At 35.4% G+C, this 12205-nt stretch overlaps 1 protein-coding gene across 1 annotated transcript in view; it reads right to left on the reverse strand.

Moving 5' to 3' along the window:
• SEPTIN14 (septin 14) overlaps window positions 1–12205 on the reverse strand; it is a 41565-nt gene that overhangs the window by 22665 nt on the left and 6695 nt on the right. The window contains exons 2-3 of the mRNA XM_059036686.2: window positions 9559–9679; window positions 8987–9182 (exon numbers count right to left, since the gene is read on the reverse strand). Of these exons, the coding sequence (XP_058892669.1) occupies window positions 8987–9182; window positions 9559–9679 (317 nt within the window). The remainder of the gene's footprint in view (window positions 1–8986; window positions 9183–9558; window positions 9680–12205) is intronic.

A 12205-nucleotide genomic window follows, 5' to 3' on the forward strand; every position in this document is an offset into this window, starting at 1 on the left:
ATGATGATGAGAAGAAGCTCGCGCACTGCAATGAAGAGCAGCCCCCCCTCGCCACAACTAGAGAAAGTCCGCACACAGCAACGAAGACCCAAAGACAGCCATAAACAAACAAACAAACAAAAAACAAATAAATAGAAAGAATAGCTGAGTGGTGACCTAAATGGGAAGGAAATCTAAAAAGGAGGGGATATATGTATACGTATGACTGATTCATTTTGCTGTACAGCAAAAAACTAACACAACATTATAAAGCAACTATACTCCAGGAAAAATTAACTTAAAAAAAAGAAAGAATAGCTGAGAACTTCACAAATTTTGGGAGACACTTAGCCATCTAAGTTTACAAACATAATAGATCACCATATATCTCAATGCATAAAGACCTTCTCAAGACACATTATAATGAGGCTGTCAAAAATCAAAGACAAATAGAGAATCCTAACAGCAGCAAGAGAAAAAAAAAGTGTAACCTGTAAAGAAACCCCCATTAGGTTATCAGCAGATTTCTCAGCAGAGACCTACAGGCCAGGAGAGAGAAAAATAACAAAATATTAAAATTGCCAGCCAAGAATACTCTGTTTGGCAAAGTTATTCGTCAAAAATGAAGGAGAATAAGACTTTCCCAAACAACAACAGAAAAGCTGAGAAAGTTCATCAGTACTAGATCTGCCTTGCAAGAAAATCTTTAAGAAACTCTTCAGGCAGAAGCAAAAAGACACTAATTAGAACATTAAAATGTACAAAAGTATATAACACACTGGTAAAGGCAAATATACAGATTTAGAAAAATCTAATCTGTGATAAGATAGCATGTTAACAACTTAACTAGAGTATAATGGTTAAGGACAAAAGTATTAAAAATAACTATAGTACTGTAATTTGTTAAAGAATATACAATATAAAAAGAGATAAATTTGTGACCTCAAAATATCAAAAGGGGAGCAAACGGGTGAAATTTTCTTATGCAATCAAAGTAAACCACCTATCAGTTTTATCTGTAAGATGTTTTATGTAAATTTCATGACAACCACAAAGCAAAAACCTAGAGTAGATTCACAGAAGATAAAGAAAGGGAAATCGGAACATACCAGCACAAAAAATCACCAATTTACAAAGACAGAAAGAAACAGAGAAAAAAACTAAATAATGGAACTACGGAAGAGACAGAACACAATTAATAAGATGGCAGTAGTAAGTCCTTTCATATCAATAGTTATTCTAAATATAAATGAGTTGAACTCACTAATCAAAAGGCACAGATGGCTAGATGGATTAAAAAAATGAAACCCAACCATCTGCTGCTGACAAGAGACTCATTCAGCATTAAGGACACACATAGGCTCAAAGTAAAGAAATAGAAAAAGATATACCATGAAAGTGGAAATGAAAATAAAGCAGGGGTGGCTGTATTTATGTCAGAAAAAAATAGACTTTTAAGCAAAAAGGGTAACAAGAGACAAAGAAAATCATTATATAAAGGTAAACTGGGGCTTCCCTGGTGGCGCAGTGGTTGAGAGTCCGCCTGCTGATGCAGGGGACACGGGTTCGTGCCCTGGTCCGGGAAGATCCCACATGCCGCGGAGCGGCTGGGCCCGTGAGCCATGGCGGCTGAGCCTGCGCGTCCGGAGCCTGTGTTCCACAGCAGGAGAGGCCACAACAATGAGAGGCCCGCGTACCGCAAAAAAAAAAAAAAAAAAAGATAACCTGGCCAATCCATCAAGAGGTTATAACAGTCACAAAATACATGTACTCAGCATTGAAGCACCTATATATTAATCAAACACTAACAGATCTGAAGGGAGAAAGAGACAACAATAGCATAATTGTAAGGGACTTCAGTACCCCACTTTCAGCAATGGGTAGATAATCTAGAGAGAAAATTAACAAGAAAACGTTGGACTTGGGAGTTCCCTGGCAGTCCAGTGGTTAAGACTCCCCACTTCCACTGCAGGGGACGTGGGTTCAATCCCTGGTCGGGGAACTAAGATCCCACAGGCCACGCTGGACAGCCAAAAAAAAAAAGGAAAAAAAAGAAAACATTGGACTTGAACCATGCATTAGACCAAAGGGACCTAAGAGACATATATAGAACATTTCATCCAACAGTAATAGAATACACATTTTTCTCAAGTGCACATGGGACACTGCTCCCAACAGCCAAGACTGGGAAAATGTGAGCAAAAAAAATTTTTTTTACAGTAATGTATTATAACTCATAAAATAAAATAAGTATCCACGAGTCCAACTGATATAAAAAATGAATAAGTAAATAAATGGGGGAGAACATTAAACTTCCCTTAGAGAAGAATTCCAACTAATAAGTGTAGAAGGAATAAGAGAAATACAACTTCAACATTAAAGCACCACAGCAATGATTGTTACAGGCAGAATCCAGATGCTTACAAGAGTAGTTGAAAATTTTAGGAGAAATAGAATATTTGTATAGTCTCAAAGTATTATTCCCCAAGATGTTTATTCATTACAAAGGTAAAAAAAAAATCTTAACAGTGAAGAAACCCTGGTAGATACTATCTTAATCTTAATCAGTTTAACATCACTAGCAGTAAGACACGTCCACATTATGCACCTGCTGTTATGACACATTGAGAAAGTAAAATCGACTCTGTGGTATTCTTGCCAAATTGTACAGACTCAGTCTAATCATGAGAAAATATCAGGGAAACCGAAATTGTAAAGCATTCTACAAAATAACTGGCCAGTGCTCTTAAAAATGTTAAAGGTCATGAAAGGTGAAAAAACAAACAAACAAAAAACTGCCATAAATTGGAGTAGACTAAAGAGACATGACAAATAAATGAAAACTGAGATCCTATGTTGAATCCTAAAACAGAAAAAAAAAAGTTGCTAGTGGAAGAACTGGTGAAACTGAATAGTCTATAGTATAGTAAACTACATTGTAGCGGTGTTCATGTCTTACTTTTGATAATTGAACTATAGTTATGCAGGATGTTGACATATATGGAAAAATGGGTAAAAGTTATAAAGAAGCTCTCTTTACTAATTTGAATCACAAAAGTCTAAAATTTCTGTAGGTCCAAAATTATTTTGGAATAAAATAATTTTAAAAACTCAGTAGGAAAAAGAAACTCAGTAGATAAGCAACAAGATTTACTGTACAGCATAGAGAGTTATACCCAATATCTTATAGTAACCTATAATGCAATATAATGTGCAAAAAAAACCCTATAATGGAAGATAAACTGCAAAAAAAATCACCATTCTGTATACCCAAAACTAACACAATATTGTAAAACAACTATATTTCAATTTTTTAAAAAAGAGGAAATACCAAAGACAAAAAACAAATAAAAAAACAAACAAACAAAAAGAGTAGAAAAATAAGAAAAAGATCGAACAGGGATTTCACAAATCAGGTTCACAAAATTAAATGTCAAAAAAAAGAAAATATAAAAATCTCAGTAGTATTTAGGGAATTGCAATACAATACAATCATAAACCTACTAGATGGCAAAACTTGAAAAGTCTGTCAATATCTGGTGAAGGTAAAGACGTGACACAAAAAGGTGTGGTGCATACTTTGCTGCTGGCAGTGTATATTTTTATAAAAACATTGGAGAAAAGTTCGGCATTATCTAGTAAACTTGAAGATATGAATATCTTCCGATCCAGTAGTTTTACTCCCAGTTATATATTTAGGATACATTTACAGCAATGTCTATTGCAATACTGTTTTAAATAGCGCATGTGGTAGCCAGTCTTCAAGAGATAACCAATGATCCTCAAAGTCTGCTATTTGTATCCTGTGTGGTCCACTCCCAAGAGTTAATAAGGGTTGCTAAGTAGCAAGTAAAAGTGACCATATGTGATTACCAGGGCTGGGTTATAAAAGTATTTCATTCTCCACCTTAGTCTCTAGGATAATTTATTCTGGAGGATGGACATCTAACATGTTATGAAGATACTGCAGCAGTTCAAGCAGGCTTTTGGAAAGATTTATGTGAGGAGAAGCTCAGTCATCCTGCCAGCATCCAGAACCAACTTGTTAGCCATGTATTTGAGTCATTATAGAAATGGATCCTGTAGCTCCAGTCAAGCCTTTAGACAACTGTGGCCATAGCTGATATCTGACTGAACCTCATGAGAAACCTGAGCTAGAACTTTTCCAGGTGGCTTTGTATGAATACATGATGCACAGAAAATGTAAGAGATAAAAAAAAAATTATTGAACATGTCTGGTTTTTACATATTTTGGGAGATGTAGAAACCTAAAAAGATGATTGCTCTCATTCTTACAACAAACAACAAGGATGTACTTGTTGTTTGCACAGGTAACTATATTCAATCTTATAATAACCTATAATGGAAAAGAATCTGAAAAAAATATGTATATAACTGAATCACCTTGCTGCACACCTGAAACTAACACAATATTGTAAATCAACTATACTTCAATTAAAAAAAAGAAAAGAAAAAAGCTGGGCAAAGTGAAAAATCAATGACTTTTCTTGAATCCATCAGAGAAACAAAGTCATAGAACAAGAAACTTACTGAAAATCTAGAGGCAAAGAGAGGTGTACAGGGAAAAATGGTAACTGATCATTTGCTTACCTGAGACACATGTCAATGAAAACTATATATCCCAGTAAAAACATTAAGCTAGGATTTTTTGTTGTTGTACGCGGGCCTCTCACCGCTGTGGCCTGTCCGGCTGCGGAGCACAGGCTCCGGACGCGCAGGCTCAGCGGCCATGGCTCACGGGCCCAGCCGCTCCGCGGCACGTGGGATCTTCCCGGACGGGGGCACGAACCCGCGTTTCCTGCATGAGCAGGCAGACTCTCAACCACTGCGCCACCAGGGCAGCCCTAAGCTAGCAATTTTTAACTAACTGTTAAAATCCAAGAGTGGGCTAGCCTGAGAGCATAAAACACTTCAGGAACCATATTAGGGAATCACAGAGAAGATCAGGGAAAATCCTGAGAAATTTCCCCCAAGATGCTGGCGAGGGAAAGGTCACAGCAGTCAATGCTGAAACTTCAAACAGACCTGTCTTCCAAAGGAATAAGTCTTAACCTTCAGGGATAAAGGCTTCAAAACTGCAGCCTGAGGGCACTAGTAGAAAGCCACTGAAGATTAAGGAGAGGAACACAGGCAAAAAACAAAAACAAAAGAAAAGGAAAAACTCTACCCACAAGGAAGGCACAGAAATAACAAAAACAAAAGAAAACAAAAAACTCTACCCACAAGGAAGGCACAGAAATACGTGCTAGGCCAAACATTATATATGTAGGAGGAGAAATAATGCTTATGAAGACCACACCCTTGATAAACAGATTCTTAACAACTAGCTAACATTAAATTTTAATTAGAAAAATAGACAATGACTGATGAAGCCCCAATGATGTGAGTGAGGTAGATACTGTTCCATGAATTATACAGAAAAGGAAAACTGGGCTGAAAGAAGTCAAGTAAATCTTGAACAAAATGGTGGACCGGGAAGCCCCAAGCTCTCACTCCTCCACAGCAACATTAAATAACATCCAAAAACTACCTGAATTAACTTTAATAGAGCTCTTGAAAATAGTCAAAGATTTATAGGCACCAAATAAATGCCCAATCAACAAAAAGCCACCTTCAAATAGTAAGAAAGTTTTGTGGCATTTGTTATTTGCCTTTGTTTCACCACCTCCTTGTCATGGAAGTGGTCTTGGCATTACAGGAGTGACAACCCAAATCACAATTTCCTCCCTCAAACTGGGGGGAGCAGAGCAGACCTTATTTGCAAATTGTTTAGCACTTATGTTCTAACCAGTGGAGCTACCTGAAAGACAAATCAGAAAAGAAAATAGAGACATTACTACTGATAATACAGAAATAAAAAGGATTTTTAGAGAATACAATGAACAATTATATGCCAACAAATTGGATTACCTATAAGAAATGAATAAATTTCTGGAAATATACAACTGATCAAAACCGACTCATGGGGGCTTGCCTGGTAGCACAGTGGTTAAGAATCTGCCTGACATTGCAGGGGACTCGGGTTTGAGCCCTGGTCCAGGAAGATCCCACATGCCACGGAGCAAACTAAGCCCGTGTGCCACAACTACTGAGCCTGCACTCTAGAGCCCAGGAGCCACAACTACTGAGCTCACGTGCTACAACTACTGAAGCCCACGAACCTAGAGCCTGTGCTCTGCAACAAGAGAAGCCACGGCAATGAGAAGCCCGCGCACCGCAATGAAGAGTAGCCCTCACTCAATGCAACTAGAGAAAGCCTGTGCACAGCAACAAAGACCCAATGCAGCCAAAAATAAATAAATAAAATAATTTTTTTAATTAAAAAAAAACCTGACTCATGAAAAAATAGAAAATCTGAATATATCTATAACTACTATAGCTATTCAATCTGTAATTTTTAAATTCTACATAAATAAAATTCCATGACAGACGGCTTTGTTGGTGAATTCTACCAAACATATAAAGAAGAATTAACAGCAAACTCTTCTAAAAATTGATGAGGAGGGACTATGTCCTGACTCATGCTATGAGGCCAGCATTATCCTGATGCCAGAGCCATACTAAAACACTAAAAGAAAAGAAAATATACACCAATATCCCTCATGAATATTAATGCAAAAATCCCCTATTAAATATTAGCAAAGCAAATTCATCAGTACAGTAAAAGGATTATCACCACAAATAAGTGGGATTTATTCCTAAAATGCAAGGATGTTTCAACATATGAACATCAATCAATATAATACATCACATTCATAGAATGAAAGGGAAAAAAACAGATGATCATCTCAATAATTGCAAAAAAAGACATTTGACATAAGTCAATACCGTTTCATGATAGAAGAAAACACTTAATAAACTAGGAATAAAAGTAACCTTTCTCAACATGATAAAAAACTATATATGAAAACCCCACAGCTAAAATCGTACTCTATTGCAAAGTCTGAAAGACTTTCCCCTAAGATTAGGAACAAGTCAAGTATGCCTACTTGTGCCACTTCAATTCAACATAGTATTGGAAGACCTAGCAAGAGCAGTTAGGAAGAAAAAGAAATGAAATCCAAATTGGCAAAGAAGAATTATCTTTGTTCATGGATGACATGAAAGCAATTTCATTTATAGTAGCATCAAAAAGAATAAAATACTTAGGAATCAACTTAACCAAAGAGGTGAAAGATTTGTACACTGAAAACTACAAAACATTAATGAAAGAATTTAAAGAAGACACAAGTTAATGGAAAGAAATATCATGTTCAAGGAGATTTAATATTGTTAAAATGTCCATAATACTCAAAGCAATCTACAGATTCAATGCTATCCCTATCAAATCCCAGGGGATTTTTTTTATATAGAAATAGAAAAAACAGTTCTAAAACTCATATGAAAACACAAAAGACGGGAGATTCTGAAGGTGAAGAAGAGAACAACTGAACTAAAAAACCACTAGAGGGATTCAAGAATGACTTGATGAGGCAGAAGAAAGAATCAGCAAACTCAGGTTATTTAAAATTGCCCAGTCAGAGGAGCAAAAAGAAAAAAAAGACTGAAACAGGGTGAAGAAAGCCTTAGGAAATTATGGGACTCCATCAAGCAACAAGCAAACCAACATGCCTATCATGAGAGTCCTAGAAGAAGAGAGAGAGAGAAATGGGCGGTAAGCTTATTTAAAGAAGTAATTGCTGAAAACTTCCCATATCTGGGAAAGGGAAATGGAAGAGGAGATTGAAGAAACTCAGAAGACCCCAAAATAAGATGAACCCTAAGAAGTAGCCACCAAGACACAATATATTCAAACTGTCAAAAGTCAAGGACAAAAAGTAAATTTTGAAAGCAGCAACAGAAAAGCAACTCATCATGTATAAGGGAGCCCCCATAAGACTATGAGCTGATTTATCAGGATAAAATTTGCAGGCCAGAAAAGAATGGGATAATATATTCAAAGTGAAGTAAAGAAAAAACATGCCAACAAAGAATATTATACCCAACGTAACTGTCCTTCCAAAATGAAGGAAAAACAAAAACTTTCCCAAATAAACATGGAGGAAGTTCATCACCACTAAATCTGCCTTAAAAGAAATGCCACTAGATCTGCCTGAAAAGTAATGCTAAAGGGAGTTCTTCAAGTTGAAACAAAAGGACACTAAACAGTAACACAAAAGCACACAAGTGTATGAAACTCACTGGTAAAGGTAAATATATAGACAAATAGAGAATACTGTAATTTAAAAGGTATGTATATCACTTTTACCTGTAGCATAAAAGTTAAAAGAAAAAGAGAATTACAAATAACTATAAATACAAAAATCTTTTAATGGATACACAACATAAAAATATGTAAAGTTTGATATCAAAACAAAGTGAAGGACAGGTAAAAGGGTAAAATTTTTGCATGTGATTGAAGTTGTTATCAGCTTAAAGTAGACTGTTATAACTATAAGATGCTTTATGGAAGCCTCATAATAACCACACAGAAAATACCTATAAAAGGTATTTTATAAAAAAGAGAAAGGAATCAAACATATTACTACAAAAATCAACAAAATACAAAGAAGTTCAAAAGAGAGAGGAAAAGAGGAACAAAAGAACTACAAGATAGACAGAAAACATTTAACAAAATAACAATAGTAAGTCATTCCCTGTCAATAATTACTTATATGTATTACTATATACTATATATAATAGTTACTTGAATGGAGTAAACTCTCCAATCAAAAGACATAGAGTGGTTGAGTGGATTTTAACAAAAAAGATCCAACTGCATGCCATCTATTACAATAGACCCATTTTATTATTTTTTAATTGAAAAATAGTTGATTTACAATGTGTTAATTTCTGCTGTACAGCAAAGTGACTCAGTTATATATATATATGTACATGTATATATACATATATATAAATTCTAGAAGACTATTACTTTTTAATACATGGAGAAAGAAAGTTCCTTGAAATAAGAATAATTTTTAAATTAAAATAAAAAACCACTCACCTGGCTTCCTTGTTTATTTGATCACCATACCCCACTGTTTTCACAACAGTTAAGTTCAATTGAATATTGCTTTCCTGAAGTTCATATGTCTGAATTTTAAGTCCAACATTTGGGTTAAAATGTGAGGATTTTTTGTCTTTCAAATTAGTATTGAACAGTGTGTCGATCAATGTTGATTTTCCAATCCCAGTTTCCCCTGTATAAACATGGATACATCATAGGGGCATAAGATGTCTGAGAAGAAGTAACACCCTGACCCTCTAGGATGGTTTAAAGGGTCCCAAACACTTTAAAGACTGGAATGTCCTTGAAAGTATACATGCTACTCTTGACTCCCTCCATCATTAACATAATATAGAAAGATAATATACACAAAGCTATATCAGATTTTGAAGAGCACTGAAACACTTAAAGAAAAAAGTCTAAGTAACATGACTAAGAAGATACAAACCAATGCAAACATGAAGACATAGTCTTAAATTAACAGCACCAGTGTTATGCTGCTTAAGATAAGTTGAAATGAGCATTTAGGAAAATTAGGAAATAATTCATGTGAGGGGTTTGGCACTTACCCACACAGAGAATATTTAAAAAGAACCCTTGCTGAACAGATTTGTTCATCAGTTGATGAGGCAAACAATCAAAACCAAAATGACCAAGCGTAGTTAAGCAACGGATATTATCCTCTTTTGGCTTATAGAAAAAAACAAATAAAAATATATTAATTGGAATAGAAAATATCATTTGAAAATATGACTATAATAATGTTAAAGAAATGGAATTGATTATCATTTGATTATCATACCTCAGATAAGATGCAAATGAAGTAAATTTGTGAAAAATCTTTATCCAGACACATAGATTTTTGTCATAATTTTTATAAATAGTGACTCTATCTCTGATCACACTCAGGCTATGTTTCTAAATTTAAAAATAGGAAATTAAAGAAATACCACAAGAAAGCCTAGTGTGTTACTATACAAAATAAATTATTTTTATAGAAAAAAAGGAAACAAAATTCTTTCACTCCGTTTCAGTGTGGTAATACATTCAGGAAACCCAATATATGTTAATATAAGTAAGGAAATCAAAGTTAATTTGAATTTTTTAAAAAGCAACTAAAAACTTTGACTTCAAATTTGTTATATGCCCTCTGAGAACTTGTTATATCAAATTGTTAAAGGAATCCACTGCTAATAATACCAACCTAGAAAACTAGAAATCCAACAATATTATATATAAATTTAACAACTGATTATTTTTAAAAGGTGGAAAAATAATTCAAAGAATGCTTAACAATCTACACTAATCTCACCCCTAGAAATCTCTCCCAAACAACTAGAAAATTTCACAAATGCTTTATGCAGAAAAGTGTTCACTGTAGCTATCTAACATCGAAATATATGACTCTCTGAAATAGAATATCCAAGTAAATGATAATATATTTTTTCATGCACACACTGGGGCATTCTTAAGTCATTTTTAAAGATATTTATGAAGAATGCTTTAATAAGTTGAAAAATACATGAAAATATTAAGTTAAAAAAGTAAGGTGTGAAATTGTGTGTACACTCCTAGTTTTTGGTGATAGAGTAACTTATAGCATTTTACCTTTCCTTACATCAACAATTAGAAACAACTATTTGGGGAGTTCCCTGGTTGCCTAGTGGTTAGGATTCCGGGCTTTCATGGCTGTGGCCTGGGTTCAATCCCTGGTCGGGGAACTAAGGTCCCTTAAGCCGCATGGTACGGCCAAAAAAAAAAAAAAAAAAAAAAGGACTGTTTGAAGGCACTGGGAGGGAAAGAAAAGGAGGCAGAAACAAGAATAAATCACGCTGGAAATAAGGTTAGCATAAGAGGTGAAACTAGGTTTATCCATATATTCCCTTGAAGTGACTCCCCAGTAAATGAGAAACTTGGGAAGCAGAGCTCAAGCAGAGTGACGATCTTGAGCTGGGAAGTCTAAGGTCAGAAGTTGGGCTGCCAAAATACTGGGATATTGAGAAAGAAATGCTGGAAGAGCAAGCCACAGAGTGAGGAGATCCAAATCTGCAAACTTTAGAACACTTGTATGAGTCTAACTCTGCACATGCAGGCATGACGACAAGAGCTCCGTGGCAATGGAGAGAAGAGTTGGCATTTCAAAAGTGCTAAGGTGGTATCTCAGCAGTGGTCCTGGGAAGACCCAAGGACACAGAGTTTGGAGTTTACATTTTTTCCAAGTTAGACAAGTTTGGTCAACACTTTAGATAAACACTTTGGACTTTAAATTTGTAAAAGGACTTGCTATAGGATTTAGGATTATGTTCTAAGTCAAAAGGTTACTCCCAAGTCAAAGGGTATAACTAAGGTAACCCATCTTTACAAAGAGTATCATGACTCAACAGGATCCAAATGACTTGCCAGTAATCTAACTGCCTGCTAAAACAAAATTCAATACTCTTTAGAGAAATATAGTAATAGAATTCAGACTTTCTACAATACCATCCACAATGCCTAATGCATAATCAAAATGACTAGATTTGAAGAAGCAGAAAAAAATCTGTCTCATAGCCAAGGAAAAACACAATCAATAGAAATACCCACACAATGAGGATATTGGAATTGGCAGACAAATACTATAACTATTATGAACATGTCTAAGAATCTACAGAGGGCTTCCCTGGTGGCGCAGTGGTTGAGAATCCGCCTGCCGATGCAGGAAACACGGGTTCGTGCCCTGGTCCGGGAGGATCCCACGTGCCGCGGAGCGACTAAGCCCGTGAGCCATGGCCGCTGAGCCTGCGCGTCCGGAGCCTGTGCTCCGCAACGGGAGAGGCCACAACAGTGAGAGGCCCGCATACCGCAAAAAAAAAAAAAAAAAAAAAAAAAAGAATCTACAGAAAAAATGAGTTTAATGGATGAAGTGATAGGTAATTTTAGATACATGAAAAATGATGATATAGGAGTCAAAGCATACCACCAAATAAAGTCATCAAATCACAAAGGAAGACAGCAAGATAACAAATAAAGAACAAAGCAATTACAAAACAATCAGAAATGATTAAGAAAATGGCAATAATAAGTCCTTACCTATCGATAATTGTTTTAAAGGTAAGTGAATTAATTCTCCAATAAAAGGTCATAGAAGGTTGAATGGATTTTAAAAAATCAAATGATATGCTGCCTACATGAGAATAACTTTAAGAACACAACAGACTGAGAGTAAAGGGATGGAGA

Source organism: Kogia breviceps, chromosome 14, assembly GCF_026419965.1.
Source record: "Kogia breviceps isolate mKogBre1 chromosome 14, mKogBre1 haplotype 1, whole genome shotgun sequence".
Taxonomy (NCBI): Eukaryota; Metazoa; Chordata; class Mammalia; order Artiodactyla; family Physeteridae; genus Kogia; species Kogia breviceps.